The 21247-nt window shown below is 38.5% G+C and overlaps 1 protein-coding gene and 1 long non-coding RNA gene across 2 annotated transcripts in view; one reads left to right on the top strand and one right to left on the bottom strand.

Moving 5' to 3' along the window:
- Positions 1-659: 659 nt before the first annotated feature.
- MUSK (muscle associated receptor tyrosine kinase) overlaps positions 660-21247 on the bottom strand; it is a 96440-nt gene continuing 75852 nt past the window's right edge. Inside the window, exons 9-14 of the mRNA XM_019454224.2 lie at positions 20599-20862; positions 17214-17389; positions 10331-10532; positions 9646-9837; positions 7790-7938; positions 660-6643 (exon numbers count right to left, since the gene is read on the bottom strand). Coding sequence (XP_019309769.1) covers positions 5961-6643; positions 7790-7938; positions 9646-9837; positions 10331-10532; positions 17214-17389; positions 20599-20862 — 1666 coding nt within the window. The 3' untranslated portion in view covers positions 660-5960. The remainder of the gene's footprint in view (positions 6644-7789; positions 7939-9645; positions 9838-10330; positions 10533-17213; positions 17390-20598; positions 20863-21247) is intronic.
- Positions 10456-21247, top strand: part of LOC109269983 (uncharacterized) — a 95264-nt gene continuing 84472 nt past the window's right edge. The window contains exon 1 of the long non-coding RNA XR_002081358.2: positions 10456-10534. This is a non-coding gene — a long non-coding RNA (uncharacterized LOC109269983). The remainder of the gene's footprint in view (positions 10535-21247) is intronic.

Below are 21247 nucleotides of genomic sequence, written 5' to 3'. Positions count from 1 at the left end.
GAGGAGTTTGAGTAAAAGTACTCTGAACTGCCCAGCTATTACATAGCTTTTCTAATTGATCAATTCAGGAAGAATATTTGTTATAAAGTAAGTGTATTTATTAGAATTGCAGTGATAATCACCAGAAGAACTGAAACCAGAAGTGGGTAAAGTGGTTTGCACTTAAACTAGGACTAGAGATGAATTGGATGGGGGGATATTTAAATTTATTTGTACCCTTCTTAGGAGTGTTTAAAAAAAACAGGTGTGCGTATTGCTATTATTAATAAGTAACCATTATTTTATTTTATTTTTAATATTTAAAGTTTATTTTGAGAGAGAGAGGGAGAGAGAAAGCAGGGGAGGGGCAGAGAGAGAGCGAGAAAGAATCTGAAGCAGGCCCTGCACTGACAGCACGGAGCCCAATGTGGGACTTGAATTCATGAATCATGAGATCATGACCTAAGCTGAAACAAAGAGTTGGAGGCTTAACCAACTGAGCCACCTGGGCGCCCCAAGCATTATTTTAAAATAAACCAACCAGGATCATAGAGGAAGAAACTCCTAAGTTTTTGAAACTATCATAATGCTAATACCAAATTCTAACAAAGAAGAAAATGGTAAACTTTTAATTTTATGAATTTATAAATATGGATGCAAATAAATGTTAACAAAACAGGTTTGGTAGTAAATTAAAAGTTTAATGTGACACATCCAAAGAGAGTTTATTCCCAGAACATAAGGATATTGCAACATTTGGAAATCAATTCATACATTTCTACTTATTAACAGATTAATGAAGAAAAAAGCCACAATTATCTCAAAAGACTGAAAATTCACCCTTCTTTCCTGTTTAATAAATTCTTATAGTAAAAGACAAATAGAAGTATATATTTTTGACATGATAAAAGTGGTTAAAATGTGTATGACAAATTTTAGCTCCTTAGTATTTAAAGTGCTTTTTACAAAGCAATAAGAAAAAAGATACACCAAATAGAAAAATAATAGAAGGAGGAGGCAAATCACAGAGTAAATCGATTGTCCCCAAAACATTAAAAATATATTCAATCTTATCTCATTTAAAGAAATATAAGCATAAGCTACAAAATAGAATTTTAAGCTATTATACTGGCAAGTATTAAAATGCTCAGGATTGGAGAATTTGAAAGAAACAGGCTCATCTCTCATCTAGTTGGAAGATGTGTATATTGATAAATTAATTCTGGAAGATAATTTGTCAACATATTCAAAAGTATTAAAAGGGTATAGATAATCTTTGTTCTAGAAATTACATTTCTAGAAGTTGTGTCTAAAGAAATCACTTGAAATAGATATTTACAAAATTTAGCAAGAAGATTAATAATCAAAATATTGTATTTATAATGAAAAATAAAAATAAATGTCCAACAATGGAGTAATAGTTAAATATTATAGGTCCGCATGATGGAATATTTTTCAACCACCAAAAATGATGAGGCACATGAATACTTATTGATGCGAAAGATGTTTATGATTCATTCAGTGAAAAAACAAAGCTCAAAAGAATATAACAGTATGATCTGGTTTTCATTTAAAATGATTGTCTATCTCTATCTATCATTTATCTATTTGCCTACCTACCTATACACTTATCTGAAAACAGCTGGAACTTTATTTATCATGCTGTTAATGTTAGTTACCACTGGTTGGTGTTTTTTCATTTTCCCCATTATTTTACACTATGTGTTGTTATTGCATATTATTGCTTATTTTCTTTTCAAAAGATTATGTATTGCTTGTGCAATAAAGTATTGCTTATGCAATAAAAAAGTAAATGCTATTTTAAGGTAAAAGCATGTATATATTTTCCCTTTTGTGTAAAGTATGACAACGTGTCAATATTTGTTTTATAAAATGACCCTTGCAAGTCAATTAGAGAAAAGAACAACACAGCAGAAAAACAGGCTATAGATGATTCCCAAAATAAAAACTATAAGTGACCTAGGAACAAGAAAAATTCAACTTCACTAGTAATTTAAAGCATAAAATCAAAAGGAGATCATCTTTTTCTATCACCAAATAGACAAGTCTTCTAAAAAAAATAAGAGAATTAATTCTCTGTGACAGTAAATTTTTAGGGCTACGAGATCTCTTGTACAATGCAGATGGGAACAATATTTCTAGAGAATATGATAATACTTAACAAAAGCCTTAATGTTGTGCATGCCATTTGGCCCGGACATTCCCTTTCTCAGAATTTCCATAAAGAGATAATTACGCACACATGCAAATAAGGATGATCATCACAATATTGTTTGTAATAGTGAAAATTAGAAAAACTCAAATGTCCAAAAATAAATTAACTAAATTATGGTAATATCCATAACATGGAACCTTATTCAGAAATTAAATTGGACTTCTAGAAGAATAGCCAATGACATGGAACAAACAGTTTATAATACACTGTAAAGTGGAGAGAAGTGTTCGTTTTCTGCTTCATCACAGAACCAGGGAATATGTTCCTTTGGTGCCACATGCATTACCCCGGTATTCTTGTTACATTTGATATTCGACCACTTAACACAGCTTGTTGGTGTCTGTTCTGACGCTTGATAACAATGGTACTGTGTCTCTCTCTTGTCTCCCCTTATAAATTTATACAGTGATTTTACAATGGGAAAGATCTGTATCTAACAAAGAAAACAGTACTGGTAAATAATGGGTCCATGTTCCTAAGATACAGAACCTGAAGGTGAGCACTAAGGAAATAAGGTAGTGACCTTAACATCACCTGGAAATGCCCTTAGAACTGACAAAAAAGTAAACACACCGTTTATTTGACTTTGTGACTGAATCAGCAATCCCCAAATATACTTTTTTTTGCTATTCAAGACTTGGAGAGACAATTAATAGTATAAGGGCTATAGGGTGTCCTTTGAAACTACGTACGAATTACAAATCCCGTCCATATAGTCATCAAGTTCAGTTGTTCCCTCTGTACTCATCTGAAGCACCATAGTGTCGTGGTTGAGAGCTCAGCCTCTTTTGGTCATAAACCAGGCTCTGTTGCTCTATGTGTTTGGGTCAGTTACATAATCTCGCTTTGCCTGTGTACTCACATAAAAATGGGCATAATGATAGTACGGACATCACAGGGACAGTGTGCTATCAAAGTTACTATACTTAGAGACCTTTGAATATACATGGTAAGCATTCATTAAGTACTAGCTGATGGTATTTTTATTACTACCATTATTATAATGGGATTTTTGCTGATTTTTCAGTTACTGCAAGTATTTAAGAAAATCGCGTGGTTTCCCTAATGCTTGCTTAGTAACTCACTCATTCTCTCACTGTATTTCCCCATATCTCTGCGCTTTGTTTGCTTTGGGATCTTGAATACCAGAGCCCCCCAAAACACACAGAGAATCCATGAGGCTGTAGAGGCCGCGAAGAAGAGTCAGGAAAGTTAAGGGCAGTTATTCAGCGGCAGGGAGGGAAACAGAGAAGAGCTCGAAGTGGTTGGTGAACAACAGAACCAGAGCTGTGGACACCCGGTTCTGAGACGGGATGCCTGCAGCAGGAGCCATACGTTGGGTACTCGGAGTTCCTGTCCTGACTCTGATTTTCTTTGGGGTAGCTTTTCTGATTGGCTTGGCTTCCATGTCTTTCTTTTATAATGAAACTTTCTCAGGGGTGCCTGGGTGGCTCCGTCGGTTAAGCGTCGGACGTGGGCTCAGGTCATGATCTCACGGCTCGTGACTTCGAGCCCTGCGATGGGCTCTGTGCTGGCAGCTCAGGGCCTGGAGCCTGCTTTGGATTCCGTGTCTCCCTCTCTCTCTGCCCCTCCTCCGCTCAGGCTCTCTGCCTTTCTCTCAAAAATAAATAAACATTAAAAAAATTATATAATAAAACTTTCTCAGCTGAGGAAATGCGAGGACTTCTTTGAAGCTTGCACAACATATATGACACACACGTGTGAACCATTTAAAGTATGCCATGGATATCCACACAAAAGATCCACACTGGATGCTGGGCCTCTCCAGCTTTTCTGCTTTGTTGGCCGCTTGGCCTTTTGTTATGGACTCAGGCTGCAACCTTATTCTTCAGCTAGCCCTTTGGATGACTGTCTCAATTTTGGACTTACAATCATGACTTTTATCTAAAGCACCTCTCTAGGCCTCAGTCCTGAGCTCTGACTTCTCTGTTATATGAATCAGAATTGTGAATAAGCATGTCCTCACGCTGTCATAGCAATGGAATCTGCTTGGGCCTGAAATGGAAGGAAGGTTGTGATAGAATCTGTAATAGTCAGATGGGCTGGAAGGAAAGGTACATGAGCAGGAAGGAGGGTTTTAAAAAGTAAAATTGATAGAATATCAGGGAGGAAGGAGTGGGTAAAATCCAGGGTAATTTCTGATGCTTTTGTCTAGATTGCATGGAGGGACTATGAACAAGAAATGGCAGGTTTTCCAGCAAAGACAACAAGTTGTTGCATGAAAGAAAATTTGATTTCAGTTGGATTCTTCCAGCAGGCAGCTGAAAATTTCCTTTTAAAAATTCATTGCCCTAACTACCAATTAGTTTGAATTAAAGTAAGTTGGTCTACAGTAGATTGTAATTTTCTCTTCGCTGTTTATTTGCTTTCCAGGAGTATTTGGGTTCACATCATTTCAGAAATGAATTCATTTTATTCATGTTGACCTTAGAAAAACATATATCCTGGGGGGGGGGGGTCCTCTCAAAAATCTGTGCATCAGGGATCTGAATTCGAGAGGGTTTTTATTTCTTAAACAATCATAAAATGTAACAAGACAGGGTTAATAGTCCTACAAAAAAGTTGGTAACCAACACTGTATTAATGCTATTGCCTGTGGAATTGTTTTCTAGAAGGAAAAAAATATCAAAGTGCACAAAAACATCAAGTTTGAAATAACTTAGAGCCATAAGACCATCTTGAGAAATCTCCTAAACTATGGTTTAGGAGATTTAATAGACTGTGGCAATACATTAGTGGATGACAAATTTGAAATGTGTAGCTTCAGAAGCAAGTACAGAAGAAAATGGTATTACTTTGCAAAAGTTATATACACATTAGTCTACGGTGTTAGTTTAAAAGTTATTATTTCTGCCTGGGTATTCATTGTATATATGAGATGAAAAGAAAAAAAAATAACCAAAAAAGGACATAAAGCCCTGCAAAGTGAAAGAAATAAAATGAAAGCAAAGATACAGAGAAAATTTTCAAAGAAAAAGATAAATACAAAAACATATTTCAGAAAAACTGTAGGAATAAAATAAGCAGATGAAATTTAGGACAAGTGCCCACAAAGGAAAAACTTCCAAAGGAGAAGAAGCATAAAGACAGAAAAGGAAATTAAAAATCACAGTGGGGATATGGCCTTACCGATTTATCATTTTATTCCTTAGAAGCCCTCTATCAGTAAAGTATAGCCACAACTCTGGAGAACACAAACAAATATAAAATTATGCACAAATGCAAGAAAGAAATTCAATTAAAAAAACAAAACAAAAACAACCAGCACCCGTCATCTTTGGGTGGGAGACAAAGAATGGTTTTTTCTTCCTAGTGTTCTGTATTTTACCTAAGTGTCTTACAGAAAGATATACTACTTTCATATGGACAGGAGTAAACTCTATTGAAAATGAAGCTCTGTATCACATTTCATATTAAAATTTAATCCAGCAGAGTCTCACTCTGCTGCCAGGCGAGTCAGGAACTGAAGAGGATGCTCTGCTTCCCCGTAAACCATGTCCTCGTCAGCCTTTCCAAGTTGGAGTGGTCTACGGGACGAGCTCTGCACTTTGCTCTTGGTGAGAAACTGACCTCCCCGCTACTCGCGCGTGGTGCTAGCCGCCCCGGTACTCGCGCGCGTATCCGTCCGCCGTGCTGTCGTCCAGGTGGGAGAAGCGGCTCGGATTCCTGCAGCTCCCAGAGTCTGAGCCAGGCCTGCGGTGCGTCCCGCGTAGCGTCCCCGCGCTCAGACGCCCACCGTCCCCTCCGCTCTCTCGCACATCCGCTGCAGAATTCGGTGAATGCTGGGAAAGCTGGGTCTGTCGGCGGGCAGCTTGCTCCAGCACAGGCGCATCAGGTTGTACAGCTCCAGGGGGCAGTCCTCGGGCCGGGACAGGATGTGGCCGTCACGCACGTAGTAGATGACCTCCTCGTGGGCCATGCCGTAGTAGGGCTGCAGGCCGTAGGAGAAGATCTCCCACAGGACCACGCCGTAGGCCCACACGTCCGACTCGGTGGTGTAGCGGTTGTAGAAGATGGACTCGGGGGGCATCCAGCGGATGGGGATGGCGTCGTTCTCGTTAGCTTTGTAGTAGTCCGCCGAGTAGATGTTCCGGGAGAGGCCGAAGTCGGCGATTTTCACCACCATGTTCTCGCCCACCAGGCAGTTCCTGGTGGCCAGGTCCCGGTGCACGAACTTGCGCTCCGAGAGGTAAGCCATGCCGGCGGCCACCTGCCTGGCGATGCACAGCTGCTCCGCGCAGGAGAGCGGTGGCGGGGCCGGGCTGGCGGCCTGGGCCCTCCCGGACAGGTCGCTGTGACTGAGGCTGCACACGGGGTGCGGGGACATGCTGCGGAGGAACTCGTTGAGGTCGCCGTAGGCCATGTATTCAAAGAGCAGGCACATGGGCTTCCCGACGGCGCACACGCCTGCAACCGAAATCACGGCCCTCGTTAGGGTGGGTGTCTCAAGTGACGCGGGGGAAAGAGCGCTCCCAAAGCACTTGGTGGCCACATCAGAAAACAGGGGCCCCGGTATTCTGTGGACGGCATCGCACTCGAACCCTGACCCCATTTGTTTGGGTGTCAACGTTTGCCTATTTACCTTTTAAGATTCAGCTTATCCATCACTCCTGCTAAGTGCCTCCACTGTAGACACTGCCTGTTACCAGATTTGCCTTCTATCAGCCTTTAGCGGAGGACCTACTGTCCCGAGACAATCGTACATTTGTTTGAGGTTTCTCCTCCAACGTTTTAGCGCTCTGAAAGCAGAAGTCATGTCTTATTCTTTTTTTAAATCCCATACACCTACCACGTGTGCGGCACGGCAAGTACTCGGTACTTGTTTGCCGAGTGAACTTACAAATGGCGCTTGCTTTGAGCATGTAAGCTACTTACTCTTCCCGCTCTTTCTGTGGGGAAGGATGGTAAAGAAGATGTATGACATTTGGAAAGGATAACACAATCCAAAATCTTAGGTAAAGTGCTCAGTAAAATTTTTCAAACTTTAGCTTTTAGGATGTTCATTCTAGAAAGAAAAAAAATGTTAACATAAATGGAGTCTCAGGGTTAGTGCCAGGAGGACATTTGCAAAACTTAATTTCTTGCTGTATTTGAGAGGGAAATAGGACACCTTGAAATATTAGATCATTTGGGTGCAATTTCACATCACTGTAAAAATAGATTATTAGACCTATTATTCTTTTTTTCAGGCAAAAATTAGAAGTCTCTGTTCAAAAAGAAAGAGAAATAATGAATGCTATCATCTTGGCTTATTTATATTGGGCCTGGTTTTTAATTCCAGGGATTTAGCAATCAGTATATTTATACATTCTAGAGAGAAAATTAAATGACAACATACTTCTCTGAGTAATTAAAAAAAAAGCGATGTTTTGAACTGAGGTTATTTAACGTAACGTTCCACTCCTTGGTGCAGAAAACAAATGGGAAGGAACAGGGATGGCTCTCTGACAAAGAAGTGAAGGAAAAAAAGCACAAATGTAGGGGTAAAGGAGGAAAACTTGGGAAGCTTCTGTTTGGGGGATGCAATGCATTTCTTCATTTCTATAGTCATACCTAAGAGTTTCACAATGTTAGGGTTATCAAATTCTGCCATGAGGGCTGCCTCCCTCTGAAAGTCGGCTTGCATGTCTGCTGAGGCTTCTTCTTTGAGCATCTTCACTGCCACCATTGTGAAAGGTTCATAGGGAAGTAAGCCCGGAGCCCTGAGAGATACATTTGTTTAGAAAGAAATCAAAGATCGGGAACACCATCTATCCACATTAATCTACCCACATTCATATACATTCCTTCCACTTTTGCAGCCTTTCCCAGAGCCACAGAATCAGAGTTAAGATGCCAACAGTAGATCGTACTTAAAACTCCTTGACTCCAATTAATAAAAATCATTGGGACTATTTTCAACACAGATTAAGTTTGAAAAATGCATTATTTGTACATTTCGGGAATTCTAAAGTACACAGATCCAATGAGATTGTCATTACCATCCTAAACCCTTAATGTCTGGCCAGACTCGAAATTCCTGGAAGGCAGGGACCATGGCTTATTCTTTATATCCCTCTAAAGCCTCAAATGGTGCCTTGCATATTTTTGGTTCCCAGTACGTATTTGTGTGAGGTTTTCATTAATTATGTAACCTCCATACCAGGGCTACTATGAGTGGAGTTGAGGTTGTGTCCTGCCCAAGAACACCAGGACAGAATGACAATTAGTGATTAAAACTAAGTCCACATTCTCTGGCCCAGTTGTGTGTCTTGAGCCACATCCATCCGTAAAGGGTATTTCCTTCCAGTTCACAGAAAGGCAGTAAATGGGCTAGCATTGACCCCCATATGTACTGCTTCCTTGAGCTCATTATGTTCTGGCATGTTTGCATGATTTTTTCCTTTTTCTATTTTTGCCATTCCATGGATATCTATTTATTTATTTTTTAAATTTTATTTTTTTAAATTTACATCCAAATGAGTTAGCATATAGTGCAACAGTGATTTCAGGAGTAGATTCCTAAATGCCCCTTACCCATTTAGCCTATCTCCCCTCCCACGACCCCTCCAGTAACCCTCTGTTCTTCATATTTAAGAATCTCTTATGTTTTGTCACCCTCCCTAGTTTTATGTTATTTTTGTTTCCCTTCCCTTATGTTCTCTGTTTTGTCCCTTAAAGTCCTCATATGAGTGAGGTCAAGCAAAATTAGTCAGAGAAAGACAAATATCATATGACTCCATGGACATCCATTTAATATCTATACGTATCAGACTCTGAATTCTTCTTTTTTAAATTTTTTTTAGTGCTTATTTATTTTTGAGAGAGAGACAGAATGCGAATGGGGGACAGGCAGAAGGAGAGGGAGACGCAGAATCTGAAGCAGGCTCCAGGCTCTGAGCTGTCAGCACAGAGCCTGATGCGGGGCTAGAACTCAAGAACCATAAGATCTTGACCTGAGCTGAAGTCAGACGTGTTTAACTGACTGAGCCACCCAGGTGCCTCAAGAGTCTGAATTCTTAAATGGAAACACTAGTTCAAAGTAAATTTTAGATGAAGTGAAGAATATAGCAATAGAAAATGGAAGAGAAGTAAATTTTAGAATTATTTACTAAAAACAAGGCAAGAAATTATGATTAAAATGTGTGATAAAATGATTTCTGAAAAGGAAATATAATTAAACTTTGCTAATTGCTTATAATTTGAATACAGCATAAATGAAGGTTCTCTCCTTCTGCCCAGCCCTATTTTCCAGCAGAGAGAAAAAATTATTAAGATTCAGAGTATAAGTACTCCATGAGATGAGGTTAATGATGTGAAGAATTATTTGATAATAGGTATCATACATTCAGCGTAGGCATCAAAGGAGCGGTCTCCTAGCCTTTCAGGTACAAATTCGGTGGAAAGATTTTTCACATGGGTAACTTTACCTTGCTTGAAAGACCCTTCCAAATGCTCCTTCGCCAATATCTCTCACATATTCAATGTTATTCCTTGGGTACTCCAGGCTCAGCAGTTTGGGATTCAGCAGGAGTGGCATCCTCTGGTACATGGGGTTGGGATGAAGTCTGTCTAGTAAGAGCTCAGAGGGAAGAGTAGTGAGGGTTACCGCCGCTGACTCTCTGCAGGTAAGACAGGCAAGATTGATAATGAGCTCAGGGTCAGGTGAGATCTTTGTACTCAGGCTCGGGTTTTAAAGAGAGAGGATGCTAGGAGGAAACAAAACAAATTATACTAAGGCAACTGAAGATCCTTCAGTTTTAGAGCAAGAAATATTTCATTTGGTCTGGAGTCAAAAAGCACATTTTCGTGGGAATTTTGTCACTATCCAGTTGGCATAGCAATGGGGCTGAGCTGGAGTAGCCATATTCTTCCAAATTATTGTTTAGATTCTCTCTACTGTGCAAAGTTAACATTAGGACATGTGATCCTTTGCAAAAAGGTATTGGTATTTTTAAAGATCATGGTGGGGTGCTTGATCTTAAAGCAAGGCATTAGACGTCCTAAAGAGACCGGCCGTGTTGTATAGATCCCTCTTCCCATCCCCAATTCCCATGTTAAGTTTATAGGTTTTAATATATTACTACATGTGATTAGCTTAAATTAGAATCTCACCTTTTCTTATTTTTCCATTGTTTTCGTCTCCGGCAGCAGTAAAGAGTAGTTACAGTAAGAAGCACAAATATTGCAAAGCTGGACATTGTGGAGATTATTACAGTCATGGAGTATGTAGGTGAGACGGACAAGGAGGAAGAAGAAGAGGAAGGCAGATTTGGAATGTCCACACTTGGCTTTGAGGACGTCATTGGTGGGAATGCTGTAAGTGAACAATAATTTTTTTCATTCATTCTTAAACTTTTAAGAAGCAATGTTTGTAGTCAAGGAATCTTCGCTAAATTCAAGCAAGTTTAGTAAGCCAAATTTAATTTTAAGGATACGTTTTTATGGATCAGGTCGTCCCTGGTTATATATTTCTAAAGTCCAAGTGTGATAATCCAGAGGTCCAAGTAAATCCAACTTGCAGAATCACAGAATTTTAAAGATGAGACCCAGAGAAAGGAACTGTTTTTTTTCCAAGACAAATGCAGATCCTGGGTTAGTGCTGTTCACACTGCATCATGTTTTTTATGACCTGACAACAGTTATGGAAATTGTTAGGTTATTAAATAAAATAATTTCATGAAATTATATTTGAGGACAGGACTGTCTAAAGTTGAGCTTTTATACACATTTACTGCTGATTTACAAACAAAACAAAAATAACAGGAGATGAAGAGTGGAAATATTAGACACAAATGAGAAGTTAGTTCATCTAAAAATTGAACTGTCAAACTCCTATTAAAAAGGTCAGTGCAGAGGCGTCTGGGTGGCTCCATCGGTTAAGCATCCGACTTCAGCTCAGGTCATGATCTCGCGGTTTGTGGGTTTGAGCCCCGCGTCGGGCTCTGTGCTGACAGCTCAGGGCTGAAGCCTGCTTCAGATTCTGTGTCTCCCTCTCTCTCTGCCCCTCCCCTGCTCACACACTCTTGCTCTCAAAAGTAAATAAATATTTATTTTTTTTAAATAAATTTAAATAAATTTATTTATTTAAATTTTTTTTAAAAAGTCAGTGCAGTATGAAAACAAGGTAAAATCTACATTTCCCTGGAAACCGACAGATGCCATGTTCATATCACTCTGTAGAGTACAAAGTCCACTGTGTATCTGTTAAAACAACTTTATTAATTTATATTCTTTTAATTGACTGGTAAAGACAAAAACACAGATACAGGGTATTTTAATAATATTGACAAGAATGTTCTAATAGCAAACAATATCCTTTGTACCCTACACAGAAAGAATAAACCCTATTTTCAAATATTTGCGGAATACTGACAGACCTGGTCTGTTTTCAGGCCACAAAAGTAAATCTCAAATTTCAAAGGCAAAAATCATGTGGAATTACTCCTTGACTAAAGTGCAATTAACAGTAGACTGAGTCAAATCCAATGGCACATCTAGAAAAATAAAAAATTCAATAACTTTTCAATCAAAGATTAAAAAGTAGCCACAGTGACAGATTAGAAAATAGTTTGCTGATAGAGGATGTGAGCTTTGGCCAAAGCTGTCCTCAATGGGAAACTCGGTGTTGTCTCTTTCCATTAGATAAAAAGGAAGAAAGTAAATGAACTAGACATTTAACTCAAGACTTTGGAAAAGAAACAAAAACTACAGAAAACAAAAATAGGTGATAAAGTAACAGCCAGGTACAAGCAGTAATTAATAAGTTAGAATACACATACCACAAATGCTAGAATTTAAAAATAGGTCAAGGTTTGGTCTTATCTTTATTAAAGTAGTCTGGTAAGTAGGATTTTAATTTTTAAAAGATAAAAGCATAAACATGAAATTAGGAATGGTAAAGGAGTTATGATAGTAGAATGTAATTATGGAATAACATTTTTTAAATCTTTAGAAAAACGATAGGACCACATTGCCAAATTGGAAAAATCAGAAAATCTGAAGATAGTCATAACCAGGACATTTAAAAGTCTTTATAGAATTACGGAGACATTCTTTTGGTCTCAGAAGAAATAAAATTCCCAGATTTTAGAAAATGTTACAGTAAGAGAAAAATCTATGAAATTATTTTAGAAAGTTATTATAATACTAATATCACACCCTGGCAACATTAGCACCAAAGAAAAGTGCGTTCCTAGATTAAGGAACATAAATTTAAACAATCCTAAACGAAATGTTAGAAAGTGGCTGCAATATAGCAAAAGAATTATATGTTTGATATACAGACATATATTAATATAACACATCACAAAATCAAAAGAAAACTTTTATTGTAGCAGACGCCTAAAGCCGTTTGAAATAGGACACTTGCAAAAGCAGAGATTACAAGGGGTGTCCATGTAGGACTTCTTAGTGTAGCAGTGGACACAGTTATTACGGCCTGAGCACTGGTAGCTGGCAAATGGTTTTAAAGCCCATGGAGACCAAGTCTGGTCCCTTCTGTGACAGGAAGAATATCAGCACAGGACTGAAACTGCAGGAACAGCACAGCAGTGCATTTCGGAGCAATGACAGCATTTCTCATCAGGTGTCACAACAACAGTGGACTTAGCCTTTCCGGGTTCCTTTATGATTGGCTTGAAAGCCGATCTGACTTTCTTTGGACTGAGTCATCTGAAGGTTTTTTAAAAAATCAATCCAAGATGGGTGGGGAGGGGAAAGCTAGACTTCCTGCTAATAATAAAGTAGGAGTAATCATTGAAAGGCAGAAAGAGGTGACTATTTTTGTATCTGGATTTTACAGGGCAGTTCATACTTATTTAACATGGAAAGGAATGCAATGTAATTTGTAAAATTGGTAGTATAATCTCATTAGTAAATATAAGGATAATTTTTTTTATCAAAAATATCACACATATTGGGGCGCCTGGGTGGCTCAGTGGGCTAGGCGCCTGACTTCAGCTCAGGTCATGATCTTGCGGTTTGTGGTTTTGAGCCCCACATCAGGCTCTGTGCTGACAGCTCAGAGCCTGGAGCCTGTTTTGGATTCTGTGTGTGTGTGTCTCTCTCTCTGCCCCTCCCCTGCTCTCACTCTGTCTCCGTCTCTTTCTCTTTCTCAAAAAAAAAAAAAAAAAAAAAATCACACATATTAAGAGAGTGATCCATGAGGACTTAGTAAGATTTATTTTCAAAATGCAAAAATTGGCATTGTTTGAACAATAATTTTGCTTTATGGATTTAATTATATCTTCCTTTCTGGCTAGTTTTGTTATTCCTTGTTTATTGCCTCTGATCTGTTTGCTGTGGCCTTCCCTAGAGGGACATCGATTATCTCTTTGAATCTAAATTATCAATCCACATCTCCAGCATCTTTTTATCTTTGTCTTCTGTCATCAATTTTACCTCCACCCTTTTCCTTTGAACATCAGGGGAGTTTTTATTCACTCATTCATCCATACATTAAGGTAGTCATTAAGTTAGTATGACATTGGGTCTCAAGAGTACTATGGTGGACACGACAAGTCTTTGTGTTAAGGTGTTTAGCTAGGAAATAATTTGTAAACCGATAATTCTAATAAAATGTAATTCTAATAAAATGTTGTAAGACTGATAAGCTTGTGAACGGCCTGGGACAGCTCAATTCTAGGTCTAGGCAAACTAGGGAGGTTTTCTGGAGTAAGTGTTTAAGTTGAATAAAAAGGGAACAAGCAGTCGAAGGTATGTGTGTGTGGGTGGAGTGGAGGGGGGGGGAGGGGGCAAGTAGGGAGGTAGTGTTCCACAAAGAAGGAGTGGCATGTATCAGGGTCCAAACCAAGGAGTCGGCATGCTTCCCTAAAAATGCATCTGAAAGTTTCATTGTTGAGTTGGGGGAGTGTGTCTAGGTAAGGCTGTAGATACCAGGTCTGGGTCATAAAAGGCCTTGCATGCCCAGGTAGGTAATTTGGACTTGGCCTGGCAGTAAATGGAGAGAATCATCAGAGGGTTTTAAACAGTGGAGTAGCGTGATCAGCCTTTTGCTTTAGAAATATCACCTGCCTGCAGCCTGACCTCCATGGCCGATTTCAAGCTACCAAGACAAAGAAGGTCCTGAATGCAGAGTTGGAAAGAGATGTTCCGTGATGCCCCATCACATAGGATTTCCACTATGCGGATAACAAGGATAAAGAGAAAATCCTCGAAGCTGCTTTCAAAACAGAAACACATTGCTTATAGGAAAAAGTAAGCAGACTCATACCAGACGACCAGTCATTTCCAAACCTAGAAGCTGGAAAAGAGCGAAATCACATCTACAGATTCCTGAGAGAAAAAGAAATGTCACTCAAGGCTATGTCCAGCTCGTTTACCTTTTAACTCTGCAGGTGAAAGCAAGCTAATCTGAACATTGCAAGGAAACAGAGACTCTGTCACCCACAAAGCCATCTGAGGAAACACACGAAGTATGTGCAGCCTTGTGGAACTCAGGAATAGTGAGATGTCTGCTCAGCAGACAAAGTAAATAGTACAAAGACATCGCCAGCTCAAAAAGATATTTCACTTCAGCAAAAGAAGTTATACAAATGAAAACTACTGAAATCTTACTGTGTGTGTTCAAGCAAAAAAAAAAAAATCTTCTGTCACCCTTCTAAGTGAACTGGAAATATCCTTTATAGAGTTTACTCAGAAATCAAGAAACTTCAAGAAATATTTGAGGGCTTTATAATATTCGACTGAATAAGGATGACTTCTTTGCTTAGCTAGCAACCTGCCTGAAAAGCTCAAGCTGGTTTCTTCAGTAATAATCGCATTTAACCAGGGAGCATACTTTTAGACAATTCTCCATGAGATGGTCAGGTGAAATGATCCGTTTATGACATTTGGAGTTCATTTTCTGACATGTACCAAAGATTTCATAAAAATAGGTTAAGAGTAGGAAATTGGTTTATTGTTAGCTAGTTGTAGCTAACAATTTTTATAATTGGTATACAAGGCAGAAACATGGATGCTTTCTGTGTGTGTCCCTGTCTGATCTAGGACTGAAGGTCGGCACCTTCCACATGGTAAACCCCCAGTGAGTGCTTGAATGGATGAATGAGTAAACAAAGGGTAACAAAGACCACCGTTGCCAATTAAAAGTCCAGTCAAAGTAGGCTTTAGCTACTTATATGACAAAGGATTGAAGCATTTCTTTTTCCTTCCTTCAATTTGGAAATAACAATTTGACAGGCTTACAGAATAATAGATTTATAGGGTTTCCATACCGCTCTTGTTTATTAATGCGGAGTGATTCAAGTGGGACCAGTGGCATTCTTTGTTTTTATACTTTTAAGTCTTAGTTCTTGAAGGAAGCTGGTAATATCAAGGCCTGGCACTTTGCCAGGTGCAGAGGCAATTAGGCCCAGAATATACCTCATAGGAAATGAGTATGATTGAAGCCCTAGAAAGCTCAAATCAGAGGAAGTTAGTTGAAATGAAAAACTCTTCCAATTTCATTCTGAAGATGTCTGCATTCTGGTAGGGTTAAAGCATCATCTGATTCAACTTCGTGTCTAGGCCTCTCTTTGCAAGCAACCATCTTGAGTTCCTTCCTAGGGATTTGGAGGCATCCACTTTTAAAACCATTTGATTTGGGGGCTCCTGGGTGACTTGGTTAAGTGTCCGACTTCGGCTCAGGTAATGATCTCACAGTTCATGGGTTCAAGCCCCACATCAGGCTCTATGCTGACAGTTTAGAGCCTGGAGCCTGCCTCCGAGTCTGTGTCTCCCTCTCTCTCTCTCTGCCTGTGCTCTGTCTCTCTCTCTCTCTTCTCTCTCTGAAAAATAATTAAACATTAAAAAAAAAACCCAAACATTTGATTTGACCCTGTAAACTTCATATTGGAAATCAGATGTCTTAAAAAACATATCTTCCAAAGGAAAGATCTCTTGTCACAAATGAAGATCATGAATCGGCTCAATGAAGAAATAAATACTTGTTTTCATCTGTGAATAATTAGATGGTATAAAAATCAAGAATGCAAAATCAGAAGGTGGCATTTTCAGTTGCTTATTTTGTGGCCATTGAAAGGATAAATGAAGTTATAACCTTGGGGTAGGGGATCTCATTTGTATCATTCACTAAATATGCTGCTCTTCATGGCCTAATTAGAAGCTGTAAGCTGAGATCTCTGATGATCTTCCTTCATGTTTTACCCCAGTAAGCAGAGGAAAACAGCCTTTGAGAAGGGACGTACATCCTGTTCTGGACATCATGTAGTAGGAGTGTAAATACGCATGCACGAATCCAATTACATACACATAAGGGTTCAAGGGCACAAACAAAATTACTTACTTGTTAAGTTTTCTTTTTTATAATCTGAGGGGGAAAGGATAAAAATTTGTTTTAAATGAGCATCCAGATATCTCACATATTCTGTGAGAGAGTGCTAAGAAATGCAAGTTCTCTTTCAGCTTTTCAGCATACAACTGGTCAACATGCTTTGCATTCGAATGAGAAAGGATTGTGTCATTGAAATTAAACCAGCTGTTAGGGCTAACAACATAGCTCTTTACAAACGAAGTTCATTAAACAACATGCAGCGATTCAGCTTTGTTTTGTGAGATCAGCACTTTCAACCATGTGGCTTATTTTTGCATGCTTAGAAATCTGCTTCGTTGGCTAAGAAGGGGGACTTTATTCTTTTATTCCACTCATCTGACATAATATGAGGTTTCTTAGCCATTCTCTGCACATTCCAAAAACCGTTACAAGCTTTTATAAGATCCCCTTATGAAATAAGATCTTAAGCAGCAGTTAAAAGTGCTCTTTAATTTCTTTTTGAACCAAATGGAGTAAACTCTTATGCTGACCTGTGCAATTAGGGTGGACAGTAGGATTCTGTGATTAGGTCTCTAAAAAGGGCAGAACTCAAAAAATAAGTTAGAAATGCTTAGAAATATTAGGAGATTTAAGCTCACAACTTAGTTTCTTCAAAATAGTAAATTTGTTGTAACCTCTACAGTATTGAGAGAACTCTGTTACCTAAATATGGCAGTCTGGTGCAGGCCGTGGGGTCCCAGTGCATGCTGGGGAGTTTGGTGCATTCTGGCACGGGGAGCAGGTGCATTCCAGATCTGTAGAGTCCTCTGTGAGTCTTCTCTTCCATTGCCAGCCATTCTTTTGCACAGAAAAGCTCCTTTACTGCCAGGCAGTATTCTCTAAAATATTTTAGGGAGAACAAAACTTGATGAGTCACAGCATATTAAAGCCAAATTTGTGGCAGAGCCTAGATTCTGTATTTTCAAAAATATCATCACAGTACATTGTCTGCTCTTGCAAAAGCATTTTTAAAAGGATCCTTTATTGTAAATAATGTGAGACTTTATGAAATATAGTGTATATCCCTGAGACGAAATGCTGTCTTGTTTGGTTTTCATAGTGTAGCTAACACTACTGAGGGGGAAAAGAATTTTTAAGCTCAAAAGAAATCCCTGATATGCATTCCCTCATATTCATAGTAAAATAAATACAAAGGCACAGAAACAAGGTGCATTGAGTTTTAAAAATACACATAATAAAAGTCATAGATCATTGTCAATCAGTGTCTAGCCTGAGAGATTCTCCTGTAATCTCAGGGCTAATGGGCAGGGACTGAGGGGCACAGTTGGCCTGTCTGAATGCTTTGCCCATCAGAACAGAAGACATCACCTTCCTGGCAGGTTACAGGAGGGCATATGGTTCCTATCCACCCTGGCCTTGGAGAAGCCACCCCCTGTCCCATTTCCGCATATGCTTCCATCTGAGAAAGTCAGGGTAATGTCTACTTGCATATGAAATGTTATGTTCATTCATGTGTTTTATTGTAAGTGAAGAGACTGAAGAAAGACTAGTTATACTAATTATAATTTTGTGCATTAATACTTATTCAAGCTTATCTTATAAAAAATAGGATAAGACTACATAGGAGAAACCTGGTTAACTCCAAAGTAAGACATTTTGGATTAAAAATAAAAGGAAATTAGAGATTATTAAAGAAATTAGAGATAATAGCAATGTTGTTCATTCAATAGCTAAAGGATTCAGCGAGGAAGGAATTTGTGGTTGTGTATGTATGTGTGTGCATATACATATCTGTGTCATAATGGTGTCTTTTTAAAATAGTCATGCCTACACTGCCACTTTTCTGGGCAACCACCTGTCAGTAAGGGCCAACTGAACATGTGTGGAATGAAAGGGCTTTGCAGATGACTGTGATAGGGTACAATAGGAGTCATGAGAACAACAATAGGATTTTGAATTCTTGATGTGTCCGCAGTGGAAGGGAGAGCAGTGAGGCTTTCAAGCCTCTGAAAACCAGAGGAGACCCTGAAAAACCAGAGGAGAATTACTTAGCTTGCTTCTGCTTATGCCTTGGCCCCCCCCCCGCCTCCCCGGGATCACACAAACACAACTTTCTGCATTCATACAGCACAGTTAAACTGTGCAAAAATCAATAGGGGGCAGGTGAAAGAAACTCCACAGCCCACATCATGTGGAGGAAGCAAATACCCTGGAAAGCTATTTTTTATTCTAATCGGAAGAACACATTAGAGAAAGGTTTGTTTTGTTTTGCTTCCATTGCCATGTATTCAAGATGACCCCTATAGAAGAGTCTTTTGCAAGGAAAAAAATCAGGATGAAATGGAAAATAAACTGAAAACTAAGTTAACTTGAACATAGTAGTAACTGAAGAAAATAAAGACCACAAAGAAGTGAAATCAACACCAAAAGTAAAATTGTCATTAAAATCAGTAAAGAAATGTCACTGGAAGACATTGAACAAGTAACAGAGGAAAACTTTACAAGTCCAAACTGAATGCAGACAGAATGCATGAACAGTGAAAATGATGTATGAGGAGACAGCTGAGACGGAAGAGCCAGGAAGAAACCCAGAGTTCGGATAATGTTTCCCAATAAGAAAACTAGAGCACAGAAAAAATGGAAAATACTCAAAGATATACTAAAAGAAAACATTGTTAGGACAAGAAGGAGGTAAACCTGATAATTAAGGTACATTATCCGTTATTTTTATATTAATTATAGGAAAGAAAATAATGAAAAAAGAATTACTCCCAGATGAATTTGACAAATCTTGTGAATCTCAAAGATTAAAAACGAATCCTCCTACCATTTGGCAAGAGAAAAATATTCCCTACAAAGGAACAAAATTCAGGATTGCCCTATATGTTCTTCATTACAACACAGCCAAAAAACAATTAGAGTGCACAAGATTTTGAGGAAAACTGAATGCAACATAAGACCTAAATAGTCAGTGAGAAATACACACACACACACACACACACACACACACACACACACACGATCACAACATTATGGTGAAAAATGTTTACGTGTAATCTTCTAAAAATCATCTACTCTAGCTGAACAAGAGATGAATCAAAATTGAGAGCTTAAGAAACAGAAAGATTTTCTATGATATAAATGACAGTGAGCATGAGGGATAAATAACAGAGATCTCTACCAGGTAGTTGGATATATGATGATGCAATCATATGTAAAAGCTAAAAATAGTGGCCTGGTTTTATCAAAGCAGAGGTGGAAATGTGCTGTGTTGGTAGTTTTCATGTGTTTTCTTCAAAAGCAAACAATGTCCATTTCTAACGTATACCATGGGTTCACCCGATCTTTTAATCCTCTCTCTTTTACAGATGAGGAAACTGGTTAGCCAAGGTCACATGTATCTAGAAAGAAGTACAAATAGTGTTTGAAAATAGTATTCTATTTGGCTCAAAAGCCAGATTGCTTCCTATCTTTTCTCCATAAGAAGTAAATAAAGGCAAAGATAATTCTATCAAATATGGATTTATGAATTTCCATGTTTAAAGAGTATGGGGGTTTTAAAGAAATAACTATTTATTACAACCCCTCCCCCCCACCGTGAGAAAGGGTGTTAGTACTTCAGTAAGAGCATTGGGTGGAATGTATTTTAAAATAATATACATATGATATAAAATAATACTCTGAAATGCTCACCAAGATCTCCTATTCATTGGCAAATAATGCTGAAACATTTGAAACGGACATTTTCTCTTCGCTATCTTAGCTTACTCATGAGGTCCATGTTTGTTCAGGTTGTATATATTTATTTCATAGAAAGTAGGGATATTTATGAATATGACAACAATATGAAAAATAGCAAGTATAAGAGAATATTGTACCTTTTATGACATTTTCTAGAAGCTTAGAGTCCTTGTATTATAGGAGGTCATCAGGGAGTTAGATGGTAGGAATTCTGTCCAATTAATTACCTTCTATTTTGGGCAAAAGCCACCTTTTGCCTTTATTGTTGCACATGACAACTTCTTTTGAAAACTCTTCCTGTTTGCAATCAAAATAATTTTCCCATGTCTTTCTTCTTTTATTTTACCTGCAAATGGGTGTAGGAGTAGGTACTGCTCCAGGGTTGCATTCTTGGAAGATGTGGTTACACAGCAAAGCCTCAGCAGCTGGCCGGCAAAATGGGCTCACTGCTTTCAGTTCATTCCAGGCCGTGTGAACCAGTAGTTCTTGGGCCTCCTCAGGGTGTGCATAGGAGTTGTTGAAGAAAACAAGAGCGTCTCTGGCCAGGACAGCATTACATACCTCCCCTCTGTACTGGGCGCAGTAGCCTTTGTTATCTTTCTGTAATTTACTGAAAGAAGAAATGAACAACGTACCCAATCACATGGTGTTTCTTAGCCTTCAGTCCATTTTTTTTTTTTGATTTCCACCTCTGCATCACAGAAATAGGAGAAGATTGTACTAGCAAATTGGCTGAAATGTTCTATCTGAATACTGTTTTCATTTCCAGCTGTATTTATATCACCTCCAGCTACTCCAGAGGGCTATTATAAGATTGTATGTGAAAATGGATGTGGACAGCTTTGAGAACTATCAAGGACTGAATAGATTTGAGTGTTTTTATTATTTACACTATAAATAGAACTTAACTACTTTTAGGTAAGCCACCTCATATGCTTCTTACAAATGGAGCTGATTTAAGCGAGTAAAAGACATCTTAAAAACATATTCATTGT

Source organism: Panthera pardus, unplaced genomic scaffold, assembly GCF_024362965.1.
Source record: "Panthera pardus isolate Hobbes unplaced genomic scaffold, ASM2436296v1 HiC_scaffold_20, whole genome shotgun sequence".
Taxonomy (NCBI): Eukaryota; Metazoa; Chordata; class Mammalia; order Carnivora; family Felidae; genus Panthera; species Panthera pardus.
The sequence above is the reverse complement of the archived record's forward strand: the minus strand, read 5'-3'. Positions and strand labels throughout refer to the sequence as shown.